At 50.1% G+C, this 20944-nt stretch overlaps 1 protein-coding gene across 1 annotated transcript in view; it reads left to right on the forward strand.

Moving 5' to 3' along the window:
• IGSF21 (immunoglobin superfamily member 21) overlaps positions 1–20944 on the forward strand; it is a 273045-nt gene that overhangs the window by 94952 nt on the left and 157149 nt on the right. Inside the window, exon 2 of the mRNA XM_038376831.1 lies at positions 13776–13888. Within this exon, the coding sequence (XP_038232759.1) occupies positions 13776–13888 (113 nt within the window). The remainder of the gene's footprint in view (positions 1–13775; positions 13889–20944) is intronic.

Below are 20944 nucleotides of genomic sequence, written 5' to 3' on the forward strand. Positions count from 1 at the left end.
AAATAATGACTAACCATCTCACATAAGGGTACGTCCGCACTGTACTCCCAGTTCAGGTCGACAGACCTACACTAGCTCTGACCGATTGAGCATGCTAAAAATAGAAGTGTAGCTGTGGCAGTGTCCTGAGGATGTCCTGGCTAGACCCGAAGTACGTGGATAGTTCCTTCTGCCACTTGTGCCGCCGTTTTTAGCATGCTATCTTATTCAGAGCTAGCGTGGGTATGTTTTCCCCAGCTGGAGATTACAGCTTCAGCTCCAGTGAAGATGGACCCTGAGGCCTTGTCTACACTAGGGATTTTGGCAAACAGTGACCACCACTGGTTTAGCGGTCGTGGTGCATATTCTTAGTGTAGACAAGGCAAACTGCAATTTGCAGCTAGGGAAAGATAAACTGCACTAGATTGAATGGCACACTAGATTGAAGATGGCTGACATCAGTAGACAAGGCCCTATGCTAGGTTTGTAAAGGGGCATCGCTGAAGTTAATCCAAGATGTGTCCCAGAATTTACTAATAATCCCCAGCTCATATATAACGCTCTTCATCAGTAGATGCCAAAGAGCTGTATGAAGGAGATCGATATTGTGACCTCCATTTTACAGAAGGGGAAATCAAAGTACGGAGTGGCAAAGTGACTTGCCCAAGGTCATCCAGCAGGTGAGTGGCAGAGCTGAGAACAGAAACCAGGTCTCCTGAGTCTTAGTCCAGCGCTGTCGCCGCTGAGGCCCACTGCTTCTCTTAGTATCCTCTCCTGCAAGGTAATGAAAAACCTCTGCTCCAGTTAGGCCAGTGGGTGATGAAGGAGGCGTCTTACTGGAGGTTTAAGCACCACAACTGAGCAAATCTCTTTGTTTAGAGCTGGTCAGAAGTCACGTGTTGGATCATTTAGACCACAGATTTTGTAGTCTTTTTCCAGTAAGAATTATGGAGGCTCTTCTTGGTTCTGTGTTTTGTTTTCTTTTTGTTCACCCGGCTCTGCTCTGGATTCTCCCCACCCACGCAAGTTGGGTGCGTTACAACTGAGAACGGCAGAGAGAGAGAGAGTGGCATTGTAGCTGTGACAGCTCCTCAGCATCAGATACCCACCCCACGTGCATGCTGATTCATGCAAAGCCAAACGAGCAGATGATGGGAGTCTGTTCCGTTGGTGGAATTTTACAGAATGCTTTTACAGTCGAGGCAGCGGGAAAAGCAAGGAAATGAATCTCTTCAGCTCTAATCTTGATTTCACACCTCTGTGCTATTGCTCTTGAAGAGACGTGTTTTACTTTGGTTTATTGCAACAGCTACAAATGTCTGTCTGTCTGTCACCATACATTCCTATCTACCAATCTAGGGACTTCTATGACCCTCATTACAACAGTGGCTGAGACCATTTCCTGATATCTAAAGCATTACGAGCCTATTTCTGTAGCCCTGGAGTTTGCATCAGCTGCCTGCCTACACAGCCCTCTCATGCCCTTCCCTTCTTTGTGGGCTCTTAGCTTCCCTGTTTAAATATAATTAAAACTATTAGAAATAGAACATCAAGCTGCTGCTCTTAATTATAATGCGTAACTCACTTAAAATGTTTTGCATCTCCAAAGGGCCTTACAAACTAGCTGGTCTATTTTAGGTATTTCTAAAGAGCCCATCAGCTCCTTATTTAAAAGCCCAGGTTTATCAATCAGTCCTTGCAACATTCCTTTGAAGTGTTATCCACATTTTATAAAGGGGGAAAACTGAGGCACGGAGAGGTTAATTTTCAGTCCCTTCATTTTTCAGTCCCCAACTTCAGGCATCCAGGGATTGCAAGAACTGTGGCATCCCAAATCAGTCATTACTTAAACAGGTGGGCCTTCGTGGCTTGCCAAGACCGTGTCTGAGCTTGGATTCAGATTTCAGAGTAGTGAAGTAGACCAGCTAGTTTGTAAAGCTCTAAGGACTTGTGGCACCTTAGAGACTAACAAATTTATTTGAGCATAAGCTTTCGTGAGCTACAGCTCACTTCATCGGATGCATTCAGTGGAAAATACAGTGGGGAGATGATTTATATACACAGAGAACATGAAACAATGGGTGTTATCATACACACTGTAAACAGAGTGATCACTTAAGATGAGCTATTACCAGCAGGAGGGGGGAGGAAGAAAATCTTTTGTAGTGATAATCAAGGTGGATTCAGATTGCGGTCCGCCAAGGTTTACAGCTCCGGGCTGTAACTACTAGCCCGTGCTGCCTCTCTTTTGCAGCATGACTGTGTGTGCAGTATGCGCCTGTGGGGTACAGTGTGGATTTATTATGGAAATGTATAGTAACACGGTTTGTAAATACCATAAGCATCGTGTTCTATTTCTGTGCTTTGCTAGTGGCAAACACCTGCCAGGTGTAAAGAATGAAATCGATTTGCCCAGACAGTTCAGGTTTATCCTCTGCGCTGTGACTCAGGCCTCTACCACCCTGGTGCCTTTCTGGTCCTCTTCACGTTCTCCGCTTGACACTTCCATTTGGAGAGCTATTGCTATTTCTCACAGCACATATCTTGGGCTTTCTCAGTGTCGCATTCTTATGATGATACAATGGCTACAAACAGCCATTTTAAAAAAAAAGCCCATTGCAGTCTTCCATGTGTACTAAAGATGTGAGAGCTGCGATCTGTGTCTGTTTCGTGGTAAAATGGTACCTCTATACCCACCGGTTTGGTGAGAAGATGGGATTGGAGTCAGTCTTCTGGTTCATGCCCATCTCTAGTAGCGATGGCAGCAGTTTGGCTGGCTCTGTGAAATGAACTAGCTCTCTCGCTCTAGAGTCCACATCACAAACTCTCATTGCATTGCTATTAGATAGATGATGGCAGCACCCAGAGGTGCCAGCTGAGATCAGGGCCCCATCGCACTGGTGCTGCATATACATGTAGTGCATGATAGTTGCTGCCCCAGAGAGCTGACAGCCTCACCGGACAACACAGACGAGGGGATCAGCATTCTCCCCGTTTTACTGCTGGAGAACAAAGATCCAGACGGATGGAAGCCCAGATCCACAAAGGCACTTAAGCACCTAACCCCCGACTTAAGTACCTATCTCCATGCTTTAGGCTTCCCTGTGATTCGCAGAAGTCTTGCCAAACGATGTAGGTGACCAAACTCACCGGGCACCTAAGTTTCCAGGGTAAAAGTCCCCTCATTGCTTAAATTTCATCCTCAGGTCCTGTTCAAAATCTGCCCATGGGGGAGAGGGAGTGGTACCCACCTTACACATTTTAGGCCAGTGGTTAGTGTGCTCCCTTGGGAGGTGGGAGTCCAGGGTTCAATCCCCTCTCTGTCAGAGGGAGACACAAAGATTTGAGGCGGGGTCTCCCACTTCTCAGGAAAGGGCTTTAATCACCGGATGTGGGGGGGCTGCCCCAGTCTCTTCTGTCGAAGCTGCTCCAGGGTGGATAGGTAATTAATCAGTGGAGCAGGTGGTCTCTCACCACCCGGCTAGAGAGCCATTCTGACTCCCCCTCTTTCTCCGGCCCTGTGACTCGATGTTCCTTCCTGTTACAAGGCGGGCGGCCTCGCTACCTCCTCCTCCGGCCATTTTGCATGAAGCGAGGTGGGCACCTAACAATTTGGGTGCCTGATTCGCCTGCTTCTGGGGACAGGGTTCCTGCTTCTGGATTGCTCATCAAAGCTAGGCGGCCCGGATTTTAGGAGCCTATTGCTGAGAGAGGGTCAGGGATTAGCTCACACCCCTCTGTCTGGCATCTCCCGTCGGCTAGCGTGCCGGCGTTGGGAACTGCAGTTGAAGGTTCCATCTCTCCCCATTTGTTACTTAGGGAGCCTTGGTGCCTACCTCAGGCTTCGTGTGTTCCTGTGATTTTTCTAGGCACCTAAGAGTTAAGCGCTGTGGCGCCGAGAACGTCGTAATACCTATGTGCTGTGTGAATCTGGGCCGAAGTGACTTGCCCAAGGGCCCACACAGCCAGGAATTGAACCCAGGCCTTCAATCTCAACCTTTTGCCCTCAGCAAGGCCCGGTGGATAGGCCGCTGGAATGGGGGCTCAGGGAAACCTTGGGTGAAATCCTGGCCCTATTAAAAATCAATAGCAAAGCTCCCTTTGATTTCACTGGAATGGGTGTTTCACCCTGGATTCTCTCTCAGCTCTGCCACTGACCTCAGGCAAATAGCTTCCCCTCCCCGTGCCTCAGTTTCCTCACCTGTGAAATGGTGGGAATGATACTGGTCTTCTTTGTAACGTGCTTTGAGGTCCGTGGAGGAAGTGCCCATTACTAACCCAAGGTCTCCCTTCCTCCCATTGGACACCCTTGCTGCCTGCAGACGTGACCATTTGCATCCCCGCCCCATCTCACTTCCAGATCAGAGCCATGGGGAGGAGGCATGAGCCCGGTGGTCAGAGCAGTGGCTTGGAGGACCCACGTTCCCTTCCCCGCTCTGCCACAGACTTCCTGTGCGACCAAGTGACTTGGCCATGTCACTTAGCTGCTCTGTGCCTCAGTTTCCCACCTGTGAAATGTACAGGGATGTTGGGAGGATAAAGATTGTGAGATGCTCAGATACTACTTTGATGGGGATAAGTACCTAAGATAGATAGCTAGAGCTGCGGTGCCTTGCAGAGGGAAGCTGCCTGCACTTCAGCTAAATAAAGACTCTGGTTTCCAGGGCTGTCAATCTAACCCTTTTCACCAGCACTAGGAAATACACACACAAAAATTAAATGAAATCAGGAGACCCTCGTGACCCCTTCTCAGCAATGTTCCTGCAATCTGTTTGCAGCAATCGATGGGAGGAAGTTAGATGGGAAAACGAAACAGAATAAAATAGCCATCCAGTGACAAGCAAGCGTTTTATAACAGATAGAATGCAGTGTTCTGATTCCTATCTTTGGCATGTGCTCATTTCATAAAGTATTAACAGGAAGCAGGGATTGCATCGCCCATTGTGTGAGCAGGGAGAGAGGCTGCCACCCGAATGCTGCTAGGGAGATATGGGGGGCAACAAACATGGCTCATTTTCTGGTTGAACTTGAAGCCAAGGGGTTAGCAGCACTACATAAGAACGGCCATACAGGGTCAGACCCAAGGTCCATCTAGCCCAGTATCTTGTCATGTGATAGTGGCCAAGGCCAGGTGCCCCAGAGGAAATGAACAGAACAGGTTATCATCAAGTGATCCATCCCCTGACGCCGTCAGCCTATGCTGGCCGCAGCAGGTGAGCTAGGGAGAGAGATTGCTTCGTTCCAGCACAAGTTAGCGCTCAGCAGCGGCTGGCATCATTGGCAGTGGCGCCTGCCGCTCTGGTCCTGCGGGGGTGGTCCCAGCTCTGGGCACTGCAGCCTGATGCATGGGGCCACAGCACTGCTTAGGTTTGGCCCGGGCACCCTCCCCAGCCCTCCTGATGGAGGGGCTGCTGGGCCAGACCTGAGCGAGTGAAGTTGCGACCCCCCCACCCTCGGCACAACACCCAGAGTGGGGAACTGGGCCCAGCCCTGCGGGACGGGAGCCACAGGAGTGGCCGCTGTGGGGTGAGTTTTGCACTTGATCATGTTATTTCACGTATGCAAAAAACACGGGGCTCTAGGAATTGCCATATGGGATCAGACCCGTGGACCATCCTGTCTCTCACGGTGGCCAGTGCCAGATGCCTGGGAGGAATGTGTAAAAAAGAGAACCCCTCTTGTCTACTGATGTGTCTCTTACAAAACTCCTGGCACTGCCTCTGCTCCCTAGCTGGCCCCAGTCAAAGAGACTCTGCACCCCCTCACACAGACTAAGTGAAGGCTTCGCACACCTCATGCAGCCACTCACTGAATTGCCAGCCAGTCACCCAGGTTTATGCGGCAAGAGCAGACCAAGGGAAATGGGATTGCAAGGGATGAGATGATTGCTCTGTGTAGCCATAATGTATTTTCCCCAAGGTGCACTTGCACAGCTGTTAGATCCACTCCCATCCTCTCCAGCACTTGCCTTCCAGGCAGCTTTCATTTTTTAAATGTCTCTTCTGGTCCTCTGATCCCTGCAACCTTCTGGGACCTGGAAACATTGCTTTTCTGGAGGCACATGCAATCAGTTGTCAGGGGGTGGGATAACTTTCCCTGCCATTTGTCTCAGGAGAGAGACCGATGGGGGACAGGGAGCCCATGGGTGAATGAATGGTCTGTATCTCGTGTGTTTATATCTAGGCTTGAAAGCTGGTAAATGTCGGTACACGTTGATTTCACCATACACAGACAGATGAAAAAATATTTCCATTAGCCGCTGGACTATGCAGCTTCTCCCTACTAAAGGGGCTTGATTTAAGTTAAAATCTCCATCCTTCTGCTTCCTGCTCTTCTGTGCTCTGCCCCCATCGGCTTACCTGGCATGCTCAGGGAATGTAACGAGGGGGCAGGAGGATGGCCTGAGAGCCCAGGGGAAGGTTATCCCTGTCTGTTTCTGCTGCCACTGACTCCGATTTCCCCAGAGGTCAGAGAATGTTCTGACAGCAAGTGAAGGCTGGGTTTCAAAAGCACTTTCCTTCTCGAACCAGAGCAACAATTAATAATATGCATTACAATAGTATCTGACCCAGCATGGAGGGAACGTCTTCGCCACGTGGGTGTTGGAATTTTCTCCAGGAGCTAGCAGTGGGTGACCCCTTCGCTCAGGACATGCGTGGCATCGAGCGTCCATTATCAAACACAAATAAATCCCACCTCGGCAGCCCATCTGATTTAGACAGTGCCTCATCGGCCAGGCCAGTCTTTGGATTTTAACACCCCCCCTCCCTTTACTGTTCCTGGGCTCCATCAGGGCGGAACTGACTGCTGAACTCTGGGGTTGCTGGGAGGGGAGCTGAGCAAAAGCCGCTCGACACATTGCTCATGAGTATTTGCTCAGATAAAAATGTCGGCTACAGCTGTGCTTGCTGTACACAAATACACACCGATTCGAAAGCCGGAAGGGATCATGGGGGATCATCTCATTTGACCTCAACTGTGGACTAACCGCGTGGTCATCTGCAGGGCCTGGATCTTCATCGCCTGAGTGCAGGGCCAGATTTTTAAAGCCAGTTAGGAGCCTAAAGAAGCAGATAGGAACCTAAAGGGATTTTCAGCAGTGCCCAGGCACCTTCTGTTCATTGAAATCAGTGCACCCACATTAGATCTCCCCCTAGTCTCTTGGTGGTACCTTAAAAGGTCCTGAATATCAGAAAATGCCTGCCCTCTGAAAATCTGGCTCTTCAAGGGGGCCTCACCTTGGGCACCCCAAATTTCTCTCCAGTCACTTTTGGAAACGTAGGCCTGACAGCTTAGCTGAGAAGTTTTAAAAGGGAATGAGAGGCAAAGCTGGGGCCAGATCCTGAGACTCTTGACTCCCAGTCCCTTCTGGATAATGGCTGCCAACGAGGAAAAGCGAGGATGGGATGGAAAAAGGGACTTAGGGAAGACGAGAGGGGCATGGGAGCAGGGAACAGCGGAGTGCCACTAGCTGATCTGCAATGTCGCTCAGCGTAAGGTTCTGGGAGCGTTTCACATCCGAGCAGAGATTTATCTCCCAGATTCTCCCTGTGTGTGTCTCTCTCTAATTCTTAAATATCACTGGTTATTTTACTAAACGTCTCTTAATAGGAGCGCCATAAATGTTGTCACAGATACAGGAGGGAGAGTGATGGAGGTATTCAGAATAATGAAGCGTGGAGTTAAGAAGGATCCGTCGCTCATCTCCTTGCCCAGCCTCGGGCTGCCAGGTTGCTGGGGGAGGGAGGTGGGGGCCGCTCATTGGAATGGATTGGCAACCCAGGCAGAACCGATAAAACAGGGGTTACGTCTTTACACGCCCTCTAATTAATCTGCAGGATTCCCTCCTATGGGGACCGGAGTTGAGCAATTTAGAGGACTTTAAAACGGGACTGGAGTGGTGGAGACAGGGCTAATTGGTACCATTCCAACAGCTTTGCTTTGAGAAGTGAGTTACTGGTGGAAAGGCTGGTGTGGGGAGGCTGCGGGGAGACATGGGCATCGTGCTTCTGGACATGAGTTTAATGCTTGTCTGTGTGTGGTCGGAGGTCAGGGTGGAAGTTCCCCATTTCCCCCTATACCCCTGATTAAGATCCAGTGTGACAATGTCTGTGTGTGTGGGAGAGAGGGTATCGCCTTCCCTGGAGGCATCAGCTGTGGGTCAGCACTGTAGCGGGATTAGAGGAGAAGCAGCCGGGGGTGGGGTAGGATGGGGGGGGGGCTCGTCTAGGACTCGGGAGACTCCGGTTTGAGTTTGTGCTCCAATACAGGCTTCCTCTTGTGATCTTGGCTGAGTTACTTAGGGCTTGTTTTCGGTACTAAACTCCTATGTTTCTTACCTTGGGGTAAGTAGCATCGTGTGGGGAAAGCAGGCTCTTTAGTTGCACGGCGCGGTGACCTCAGCCAGGGCAGCCCCCGGTGAGGGAACGGAGCTGACCCCAGGCGAGTTTACTAAGTGCTTTGTCCTCACTGTGTTTTTACCTCAGGGTAGCTCACATGTGTTAGCGACCCCAAGGTAGCCAGCGCCGCTTTTATTAGTGGTGCGGACAAGTCTCGTGTCTCCCTGGGTAGGTCTGCACTGCAAAAAAAAAAAAAAAAAAAACAACCCCTTGTGCCGAGTCTTGGAGCCCGAGTCGATTGACTCCAGCTCCTGGGGCTTGGGCTCCAGAGCTAACCATAGCAGTATAGATGTTCAGGCTGGAGCCCGGGCTCTGAAACCCGGCCAGTGGGGAGGGTCTCGGACCCTGGACTCCAGCCCGACCCAAACATCTCCACTACTGTTGTTAGCCCGGAAGCCTGAGTCCCAGGAGCCCAAGTCAATTGACCCCCACACTTTGAGCCTCTTTGCAGTGTAGACGTACCCCCAGTTCCCCAGCTGGATTGAGATAATAGCGCTTCACCACCTGAAGGGGTTTGTGAGGTTAAACACATTGAAGGTTGCGAGGTGCTGGGGGCCAGTTTGCTACCACCGCGAATCTCTGGCGCAATCTGAGCCCTTTGTGAGCTGCGGGGGGTGAGCAGCACCGACGTGCCGAGAGTGCTGAAGTTCTTGTTCGGCTGAGCACGGACTATGAGCAGGGTAGCTGCACCACCCTGCCCCCACCGTGTAGCTGGGCCTCTTTCCAGAGAGATATGCCACAGAAGTGTCAGCGTTGTGTTGTCACTGCCTTGTGATGCAATCACAGCCTCTGTCAGTGCATGGGCTGGGGTGGTTAAATACACTGGGCAGCTCTTAACATTGTACCATGAGAACACTTTGAAGTAAGATCTCAGAGCACTTCACTCAGCTGAGTCACTATCGTTATCGCGGTTTTACAAATGGGGAAACTGAGGCACAGAGCGATACTACCTGTCTACTCTATCTAAGTACTTAACAGGTGTTACAGGTTGGGCAACCAAAACCAAAGGCACCCAAAATCAGCAGGTCACTTTTGGAAAAGTTGGCCAGAGACCCGTAGCGAATCCCTGGCAGAGTCAGGACCTAGAACCCAAATCAGCAGGCTCTCAGGACATTTCATAAATCAAAGCAATGCATCCCTTTAATCCTGTTACACATTAAATGCTGGTGCAGTGGGATGGAGGTGAGCTGTGCCCTCCTTCGCTGCTTCCTAGCTACTTTAGACCCCCAGACCTGGGAAACATTGTGACCCTTAATCCTAGGACCTGAGCGTCTCCAGCTTTTGATGGTGGTAGCAGCAGGAGCTCTGTGGGTGCAGAGGGCCTGAGGCAATTCCAAATACACTGGCCCTTCTGACTTCCCATTTAAACCTCACAACTTTATTCCCACTGCCCGTCGCAATGGCGAGGAAACCCAGACGAGGCTAGTATGAGTGCAATGCTTTGAAGTCCTGATAGCCGTGCAGTGGTTTTCAGTAGTCTCTGGCCCCCCCCGTGTCACTGTTAATGGTCCTGAAAAATCCCAGATGCTCTAGAGCATTTTGAAAAGCAAGGAGACCTCTGTGTAACCGATACACAATGCACTCCCTCGCAAAGCGCTGGGATGGGAGTCTCACGAACCTCTGGATTTTTTCCATTCCTGAGCAGATTGCTTGTTTGATCTGGAAGATTTCACTGTCAGGGCCAATTAGAAGCAGCTATTTAACACAGGCCTGTCTTCTCCCCTACCCCCTGCAGCTTCACCACTCTTCTTCCCTCCATCCCCCTGGCTGGTGGGAGGGTATGGTTGCAGCACTCAGAAGAAGAAAGCTCCTGTCTGTAGTTCCCAGGTGCTGATTAATTTCAAAAAGACTGGCTTTTGTTTGTTTCATTGAGTGTTTTGTTAAGCCCTTCGGCATCTCTGTGGTTGGGGCTTTGCGGATTGGCTCCTGACCCCATTTACAATATGCCTCCATTTCACTTGCTTGGTTTTGTTCCTTCAGCAATGCATTTTAATTCACATCCTGTGATAAGGGTGTCTGCAGGTGGGTGCAGTCCCTCTCCTGATTAGAGCCATGGAGACCATGTGGTAGTTCTCTCCCCTGATTGTGTTCCAGTGAGGATGCTCCTTTATGAGAGTTCCTGGGTGTTAATTATTAGGTAGCAGTCAGTTTCATTTTGTAACTGTGGAATAGGCAACCTGTGGAACTCACTGCTGCATGAGGTGAACAGCTCAGATTCAAGACCAAGTGGAACAGAATCTGAGATCCCATCAGCGAGGCGAAAACAGAAAGGTCCTCACATTCCTCATGCTTTCACAGCACAAGTTGTCAAAGGAGGTCAGGAAGAATGGCACTGTGTCTTGCAATTAGGTGTGCAGTTAATATCTTCCTCTGCAGCATACTGCATTGGTCATTGCCAGAGACAAGGCACCAGTCCACGTAAGCAAATATTATATTCTGATTTATCTGGCTATGGGATTAGATGGATGATTAGTCTAGTCAGAAGTAACCATTCCTGATGGGCGTTACAGTGAGAGAGGCCAGGTGGGAAAGTTGAGGGGACTTGGGAGACTCCAAATAGCTGGATGTGGACAGCTGATTTGAAATCCTGCTCAAGAATTGCCTCTGCTTATTCTCCATTGCTACCTCCCAAGGCATCCAGAGCTGCCATGGAGCAGAGATCCTGCTCCAGTGATGGACAGAGCGCAGATCAGTGCAACATCTTGCATTTCCATTGCACAACCGCAGGCCAAGCTAGTTTAGGGTGAACATGATCGAGGGGAGAGCAGAGACACGGGACGGTCAGGTCGCCTGCATTTGGAGACCGACACCCAAGGATTCACTCCATCTGGGCCGCACTCACTGCCTGCCCCTCACCCCAGAGGAACAAGGAGTGAGGGAGAAATGTGTGGGGAGAGGACCTGAGATGGCTGTAGGTACAAAGTGGGGAGGGATCATGGGACACAGAAAATACTGAAACTAAAAATTGATGGGGAGCAATATCTCTGAATCAGAAAAACCTCCAGTCCTGACTTGTGGCCTGCTCCACCCCACCAGCTTTCTGACCCTGCACGGCTTCTGCGGAGAGGCTGCCAACTGGACCGGGGACTCAACCTCCAGACTCCCGTTGTGACGTGAAACAAATGAGAACACCCCATCTGTCTTCTTCTCCGTGATGAGCCAGGCTGGGTAGGAGAGCAGCTGCATGTCCCATGGGTCACCGAGGAGCAGGTGCTGTGTGGGCATTAGCCAATCTCTGCTGGCTGCTCAGAGATGAGTACACTCTCCCCAGCACTGACCCATGGGACTCCAGATCATCTAGCAGCACCACACCGGGCACTGTCCTATCACGCAGGCTGCCCTGCTGCTCTCTTCTCCTCTATCCTGACTCGACACGCCTGCATGGAAAGAGGAGTGATGGGTCCATCTCTCTGCACTGGTGTCTCTGCCCTCCCTTGAAGCAGAGACAGTCCCCACTCAGCAGCTGAGCCTCCCATTGCTGCTGTAACCAAAAAGCCTGGGTACTTTTATAAGCATCTGCTCCACAAGCCAGACTCAGGCTGTGTAACTAATAGGGGGTCATGTGTCACCTTTCCAAGCAATCCCTCGGAGTCACTGTCTGGGGGATAATTAATCCTGAGATTCACCTTGAGAGAAGATAGTAGATGTAATTCAGCCTGATCCTCCCACCTGAAGCCTCCCTGCATCGCACACTGGACCTGTTGGCCTTAAAGAGATAGGACCCCCTTCTTTTATTTTTCTCCTTAGATCTGTTGGCATCAAGATATATCCAGGGTCAGGGAAAGATTAACTATCCAGGTTGCCGGACAATTCAAAACACTGCATATTGATCTCATCAGCATTTCTGGTAAACCTCCCATTGATGGCAATGGGAGCAAAGCAATGCCAAGGGCTTTTGAAATGCTACATGTATAGCAGGAACAGGTCTCATTCTGCCTGCCCTGCTGTAAATCCATGGAACTCAGTGCTGTGAAAGTGTAAGATCAGAATGGCCTGAGTCTTAGTGTGGTGGTTGACAGGCCAGGGATCGAATCAGGCACCTCATGCTCTTTAAGCAGGTGTGGCAGAAAGCGATATACATTTTTAAATAATTGTGGTGGATAGTATCAATGATTATTTTTCTATTTTTATTGATTTAAATGTTCACAGTTGCCGGAAAGCATGGGAAGTCAATCGGGGAGATCAGATAATTATTTAATGATAGTAGATGCTGAGATTCAAAAAGTTAAAGCTTTCTAACCTCTAAAACACAAATATTGGACGTCACATGTCAGAATATACAAAGTAAATGTCCCTAACTCGAACTTTAGTAAGTTCTGGAGCAGCATTTTCCTTACTTTGCCTTTCTGTAAATTTCAATTATTTCTGATGGAAATAATTTTTTTCTGGTTTGGGTGTGTATGATGAAATTGATATTTACTGACATTCCCTGCTAAAAATTGAATCCTTCCAAGTCTACTTATAAACCTGACTCAATTTGCACTACAGAGCCTGGCTCTTAAGCTGAATGCCGTAACAGTCCCATAGCCTCTGTGAATGGGACATAGACAGGATCATATAACACACACACACACACACACACACACACACTGATTGGGGGTTACGCTGCCAGCTTGTGTAGCCATTTAAACCAGTGCAAAGAGGTGTAAAACGCAACGTCGCTGACTCTCGTGATTTGATCACAAATCTTACGATATCTGGTGTTTTACTTACGGTCCCAGCTCTGGGAGTCATGTGATTACATGAGCCTCTCAGCTTTCAAGGAAAAAAAAAAAAAAGGTAATTTGCTCGCCCTCCTGTTTGCGGAGGAAAGCTTGGGAACTGGGCCCGAGCATAAGCCAAACTCATGATTTTGAGGGCCTGACTCATGCTATTTTTTGAACATTTGGTGTTGGTGATGCTGAAAACATTAACCCCCCGGTGTGGGCGAGGGGCAAATCATTTATGATTATTCTTTGCATTACCAGGCCCATATCATGCCAGGCGCTGTACAAACACAGAATGAAAAGATGGCTGCTGCCTAAGAGGCTTGCAATCTAAAGAGGCAACAGATGGAGACAGATGAGGGAGTACAAGGGAACAGTGAGGCACTACTGCCCTGCGTGGTAGGCCGTAGTCTCTGCACAGCAGTGGTTGTGTTTCGCACCCCCGGCACTGGTGAAAATGACTTCCCCACAGGCAGGGCAGAGGGAAATCAGGCTCAATGATTTTCCCTTGAGGATGCGATCTTGTCTGCAGGAGGAGGAGGGAGAGGGGTGAATAGAGGGTGGGCACGTGGAAGCCAGTCCGTATTTCCATCCCCACTTGGGACCAGTTTCCCAGCTCACTTAGGCCTGCACCCGCTTCCCAGCCCTGCCTTGGCTCATGTTGTGTTTCTCTTCCTCCGTTATTTCACAGGCTACCTGACTGTCAGCATTGAGCCGCTCCCGCCTGTGGTGGTTGGGGATGCCGTGACTTTGAAATGTAACTTCAAGACGGATGGCAGGATGCGGGAGATAGTCTGGTACCGGGTAAGTGACCGCCCGTTAACCCTCCTGTGACAGGGACAGGGACAGGGTCAGGCAGGCTGTTCTTCCAGTGTGTGATGCGAGGCCAGAGCCGTGCAGCTGAGGGATGTCAGAGGAAACTGTCAAGAGGTTTCTCGGTGATGGAAGCATCGATTACCCAGCCATAGCCGCCTCGTCCGATCTAAAAGGGGAAAAGGGGATGAGAGAGGAAGGTTTGGGTTGGCTTTGTTTTGCTTTTAAATGACTGGCAAAGAAGTAGTTGTGAGATTGTCCCCAGGGCCCTTCTGACACTCGCTCCAGTAGTTTTGTGATGCTCCCTTGGTGGGTTTTAGCACTTGGCAGTTTAACTAACAGGACCTTGCAAAGAAAGGGAAAAAGCGGTGGCTGTTTACGTCTGCTGGCCACGGTGGTGTCTATAAGATTATTGCTAGGGACGGGCCCTGTGATATCAGGGCCGTTTGGAGCTGGGGCTCCCATTAGCCCCACTGGAGAGAGGAGACTTCATTGCAAAGCATAGATCTGGCTCCCAGAGTTCAGGGGGTCTGGATCTGGCGGTGTACAGCTAGGGGACAACCTCAACGCTCTGATCTGGCTTGGAACTTTCCCAGTTTTTGGATCTGGGAGTTTCCGTCCAGCCATTCTGTAGTTCCCAATGTACACAAGCGTGGCCTTACATCCCAAAAACGTCTTAAACCAGCCATTGCATGTTATTTCCATGCTGGGGCAGTTGGCTGCCAAAGTATGCATTTCACTGCCCTCTTGGGAGCTGGAAATGCATACCGTAATGCCACGTCCAGGCCAGACACAATGCCAGTGGGGTCAGAGGCAGCTAGGAGTGACAAAGACAGACCTGCATTGTGCCCAGGGAACATGATCCTGCTGTCTTGTTGGGCCAAAGTGACCTCTCTTCAAGGAGAGGGCAGCCAGGTCAGTGCTGGGCAGAATCATGGGTGAAGGCTGGGGTAGGTCTGAATTGGGAGCAAAAGCCAATCTGGTGCCTGTAACTTTACCTAGGCAAGCACCAGCCAGAACAGTCGTTTGCGTTCTTGATGACTTCACCCATCTCGCTTTGCCTGTGTTTGAAGGGAAATCAAACTTGGTGTTTATCTAACTTTCCCTGCAAATGCATGGGGTGACAGCAGAGAGCATCTCTGGCTGGGGGATGAAACGGATGGCTCGCACAAGCAGGCAAAGCGCTGTGTGTTGGCTCTATTTAAAACATGAAATCAGTGCATCGGAATGACACGTCAGAGGTGCCGCAGCGTGTGTTAAATGGATTGAGACGCATTTGAAACCTGGGGTCAGGGATCTCACTTGCACAGATTGCACAATGCATGGCAAACCACGTCCTCCTAATTGAGGGACAAATCCAGTGCCCATGGAAGTGAGGGACTAAGTGCAAACCGGGGTAAACCAGGCTTTGTGCAGGGCAGTGCTGGGCCAACTTCTTTCACAGAGGTCTTCCAGTGCACCTCAGTGCGAGGTGCTATTCTAGTCGTAGGTCCCCACCCAGGTCTGACGATGCCCCTCAGCCTCCACTCCGCTACCCTGGAATTCACAGCTCTGCCAACATGTCTTGCTCCTTAATCTCAGCCCCCTGTATTGTACAGGCTGCAGCTTCCCCTACTGTACAGGTTACTCATGTATCTCAACCTGTTAACATGTAGTCCTGGGAGGCTTTGCGTTTATGGGGGGCCCCTCAAATAACCAGCCAGTTGTGCCACATGACGTCCATGTGGTGATACTGCCCAGCCCAGGTGTATGGAGGTGAAAGGTGGGTGCACTAGCCCTGGTACTACCTAGCTCCCCAAACACTTAACAGACAAACCTATTTAGGTTCACCCATGGAGCAGCTTTATTCGCTTCAGGAGAGCTCCACCAGCCTTGAATTTAGCCCACAGTCCTTTAATTCCCCAGAAGCTTTTCCCTAATGTGCATCCCTCCCTCCCTTGACTGCTATCTTCAAAGAGGCCTTGGTGGCTGTGCACAAGGAAATCAGTCTGACAAGGATTTTCAGAGGAGACAGGAATAGGAGTGCTGTGTTTTGCATTATGGCGGGGAAGATCCAGAGACTTGAGCAGAAAACACTGGAACAAACCCTGCCTTGTTCCTTCAAGGTCTGGGAAATTATTCTCCCTTTTCCAGCATTGTTTGCATAGATGCATGCTACAGTGGAGAGAGAAATCATCAGTGTGTGTGTGTGTGTGTGTGTGTGTGTGTGTGTGTGTGAGTAAGAGAAATCCACCTGTGGGTGTGAGAGCATGGATCAGATATGTGGATGTGCTACTCCTGGGGGGGATTCTTCACCGCTGCACATGCGCAGAATTCATGTCCCCTGCAGATCTTTTTGTTTCCCCGCAGCAAAATTACTTTCTGAGGGGGAAGCAAAGGGAAGCCACAAGAGCAGTCATGTGACCCTCCCCAACAATACGTTTTGGGTGCCCAGGACAGCTGACAGAGAGGTAAATCACTGTGGGGCAGGAGGCGGGACCGGGGAAGACCCAGCTGGTGGCTCCTATCCTGTGCCAGCCTCATCTGCTAGTCCAGCTGCGCTGGGGAGGACAAGACTTTCTCTTCCTCTGCACAGTGGCACAGAATGCCCTCAGGAGTAATGTGCGGATGATTCATGCATATAGGAGAGGGCGTAATTTGCGTGTGTGTGTGTGCGTGCCCTGTGTATGACTGTGGGTGTGCAAGTGGATGTCATCTGTTTGTGTATGAATATGTGGGATCTGAGAGTGTGTACATTTGTGAGAAATGCATGTGTGTGATCTCTGTGTTTATGTGCAGGTGTGGGTCTGGATGTGCAAGATCCATAATTGTCTGTGTGAGAGATCCATGTATGTATAATCTATGTAGATACACTTGTGATCCATATGGGTGTATGTGTGCACCTGTTTGCCTATGTGTTTGTGTGTATGTGTGTGTGTAAGTGTATGGGAGAACTCTGAAGAGAGAGAGAGGTCTGTGTCTCAGATAAAGACCATCACTTATTAGCAAACTGTCTGAGCTCATTTAGCTCCAGGTCACCTGGACAGCAGAAAAGCCAAAAGGTCTGTTTATATTGCAGAAATGTATTAAATCTCCTCAGAGCATCATGGGAATTTATCTCCACCCGGCAATTTTGTCTGTCTTTTTCCGCACCTCACAAATTGTCCTCAGTGTTTTAGTGGCTGCTGTCCTGGGGTCACAGCAAACCAGATGCCCCTGGAATGCAGAGAGATCTCTATGGGGTGATAAACACGGTTGCTTCGCAGCATCCCCCACTCCTTAGTGCTCCAGCCCCACATGGCATTGTGTGTGTGTGTGTGTGTGTGTGTGTGTGTGTGTGTGAGAGAGAGAGAGAGAACGTGCCCTCGCATGAGTGTCTAACACAGACCCTGTGGTTGGCACAGGGAAGCGACCAAGGTAGACTTAGCATCTTGTGCTCTGTTTGCTAGCTAGTGTAATGTGCAGAACTGGAGGAGATGCGCATGGAATACTAGGGGCTTGCTTTCCAGGGGGTATGTGAGGGACTGGGGCTTGGAACCAGGTACCCAAGATGGGATAGCGAAGACTGTTTAACCAGCCCCCAGGCTAAGGGGAAATGGGGCTGGAGAGTGGATACTTTCACTTTGGCCTCCTGTGGCACAGACTCGGAGCAGTAGGTTCAATGTCCATCCCAAACCCACCTTAGTATGAAAAGCCTAAGGCTTCCTTCGACCTTTCTGGGCTCTGCCATTAGCACTGTATCCCAATGGACGTGACCACTAATGCAATCTCCTAATGTGCTCTGCCATGACCACCATATCCTCTACCGCAGCAGAAGGAGCGATATCCGGGACTGATCGTTATTGTGCTCTGTTATTACTATTGATCCATGTGATGGTTGCACTTAGAGACACAACCAGAATCAGGGCCCCATTGTGTTCGGCCCGGTCCATACCCATACCCTGCTGAACTCTGCCATCAACTCTGTATCCCCTCGGACAGCAGAGGCCAGTACAGTCTCAACCAGTCACTATCCCGCAGGACAACAGGGTCTAATACCACGGCCTCAGACAGACACACTGCATCCATGAAGGCCCCTGCTGATGATACTCAATCTGCTGATCTCTTGAACTCTTGTTTGGCTGGTCATAGAATCATAGGACTGAAAGGGACCTCGCGAGGTCATCTAGTCCAGTCCCCTGCACTCATGGCAGGATAAGTATTATCTAGACCATCCCTGACAGGTGTTTGTCTAACCTGCTCTTAAAACCTTCAACGATAGAGATTCAACAACCTCCCTGAGCAATTTATTCCAGAGCTTAACCATGTGACAGTTAGGAAGTTTTTCCTAACGTCCAACCTAAACCACCCTTGCTGCAATTTAAGCCCATTGCTTCTTGTCCTGTCCTCAGAGATTAAGGAGAACAATTTTTCTCCCGCCTCCTTGAAACAACCTTTTATGTACTAGAAAACTGTTATCATGTCCCTTCTCAGTCTTCTCTTCTCCAAACTAAACAAACCCAATTTTTTCAATCTTCCCTCATAGGTCAAGCTTTCTAGACCTTTAATCATTTTTGTTGCTCTTCTCTGGACTTTCTCTACTTTGTCCCCATCTTTCCTGAAATGTGGCACCCAGAACTGGACACAATACTCCATTTGAGGCCTAATCAGTGCAGAGTAGAGCGGAAGAATTACTTCTCATGTCTTGCTTGCAACAGTCCTGCTAAGACATCCCAGAATGGTGTTTGCTTTGGTTTGCAGCCGTGTTACGCCCTGTACAGCACATGCCCGTGCATTGATTCCGATCATCTGCGACTCCCTTTCCCCTTGGCACCAGCCCTCGTTCATTCCGACTCCTGGCTGCTTCTGTAATCTCCTGTCTGTCCTCGGAACGTGGGAGAGGACCAGACAGAATCGGTGACTGGGATTTGACTGTGTCGGAGGAAGTTCCTGAGCATCAGAGCCGCAGTTTAGTTTGCTGTTAGGCATGAGGACACAAAGATTATTGTCTTCAAATTCTGTCCATGCCAGCCCATCTCAGGTAGCTAGATTTAGCCCTGGAAGTGTGATTTCTAGCTGTCTCTGTCTGACTTAAGCCCTGCTGTGTTTAACTGACAAGAGCACTGTTTTTTCCTCCCCATGGGAAAATTAAAGGCGAACATGTGCTCTGCTGAAAAGGAGCTGCAACGACAGTCTCATTCTGAAACTAATCGAAGCATGGGGATTTTTCTCCTTCCTTGCTTCTCCCCAGTTTATTGCACCATGGCCCATGCCCTGTTCCAGCCAGGCTCAGTGATATGATGGGAATCTTTCCAATAATTTCAGGGAGCTTTGGATCATGTCCTTGGAGACCAGGTGTGAGCCAGGGGGCGGGATCAAGTTTCTTATTAGCGAATTTAGTGCCTATCACGGAGCGCAGACTCACCTGGCAGCGCCTCCTGCTGGTCGGCTTCGGGAAATTAGCATCCAGCCTCCGGAGCACCTCTTTCAGACCGGTGTCTCGGCACCCCTGGCCCCTGTGTCCCTCCCGGACTCCGGTGCCCTTGTCTTGGGTGCTGCCCCCTGGCAGTACCCCCACAGTTCTCGGTCTTCCCCTCCCAAAGGAGCCCCCACTCACTATCCCCACCTCGCCTCAGTCTTAGGCTACTGCCAGTCACCAATTAGCCCCCGCTCCCTGGGGCAGACTGCAGTATAAGCCACTCATCACAGGCGAGGGGGTTTGGACCTGCTGCCTCTGCCTACCCGTGGCTGCCCCTGCAACCCCTGTATCTAATAGGCCTTCCCAGGCCTAGAGCCTGGGACTTTCCTAGGTCCAACTCCATGGCTCCCTTGGCCTTCCCCAGCCCTGCTCCCTATCTAGGTACTTTCTTAGCCCTTGCAGCCAGGTCCCTCTCTCTCCAAGCTAGCGAGAGTCTCTACTGATCTTCTGGCTCAAAGCCTTTATAGAGCCAGCTGGGCCCTGATTGGGGCATGGCCCCCAGCTGCCACCACTTCCCCCAGTCAGCCGGGGTTTTACTTCCTTCCCCAGCCCCAGCTCTCTGCAGGGCTTTTCCAACTCCTTCAGGGCTGGAGCGGGTGCTCACCCTGCTACAGTGCCAATGAAAGATTGGTGGATGGACAGCCCTGAAAAGCCATGTCCTTGATTTATCCACAGAACAGGGACAGCACGAGCAGTCGCAATGCACTCCCCCTCCAAACCCACGCCGCTGTGCTTGGAGCCCGACCTGCATGGACCACATGGAAAAGGCAGAGATGGTTTCTCAGGTGTGAACCAAAGTCAGTGGATTTACACCAGCTGAGGATCTGGCCCTACAGATCTTTAATCCAATCTCTAACTTAATTTCTGATGGTCCATTTACTGCAGTCCAGACACCCAGCGATGAATGAGTGACCCCTCCCCTCCTTTCCTCCTCTTCTTTTGTTCCCTTCTTTTTTCCATGGATCTTTCTGCGGTGGATGCTGAAAGCTCCAGACGCAGTCTCCTACTCACTTAAAAATGAATGATGCTCTTGAGTGAGCTGGTGCAGAGATGCAGGGGCTGTGGAGTTATATTTACACAATTTGTAAATCATTCTGACAAGGCTCTTCTGCAAGATGCTGGCACCAGTTGTTCAGGGCAGCTTCGTCACTTGTTTGGTTTGTTTTAAAGAAGCAAGAAGGGTCCTTCCTCGTGGCAGCCCAGCTTCACACCAGCCTAGAATCAGGCCCGTTGCTGTGTATATCTCCAATCAAACTGTAGGTTCACGTTGCTTCCACCAGACCAGAGTGGCCCAGAAACAAACTATTTTCCTGCTTTCCAAGCATTTTGCACAGGTGGAACATAGCAGCGTTGGTTTCTTCTCCTCCCCGCCACAAAGGTTAAGGGACCTGCCCAAAGCCACAAAAGAGCAAGTGCCAAGATTAGAACTCAGAGCCCCGAGCCTCTTGCTCACTGCACTCAACAGAGCTGCCCTCCGTAATTCTCAGCCACCCCGCAGGAAAGATATGTGGGGTAGAACATGCTCTAAAGGCCAGCATCCTTAGTCAAGAAAGCATGTTTGATTTTAATCATGTGCTAAAGTCCCATTCAAGTCAATGAGACTTTAGTTT

This window comes from Dermochelys coriacea, chromosome 18 (genome assembly GCF_009764565.3).
Source record: "Dermochelys coriacea isolate rDerCor1 chromosome 18, rDerCor1.pri.v4, whole genome shotgun sequence".
Classification (NCBI taxonomy): Eukaryota; Metazoa; Chordata; order Testudines; family Dermochelyidae; genus Dermochelys; species Dermochelys coriacea.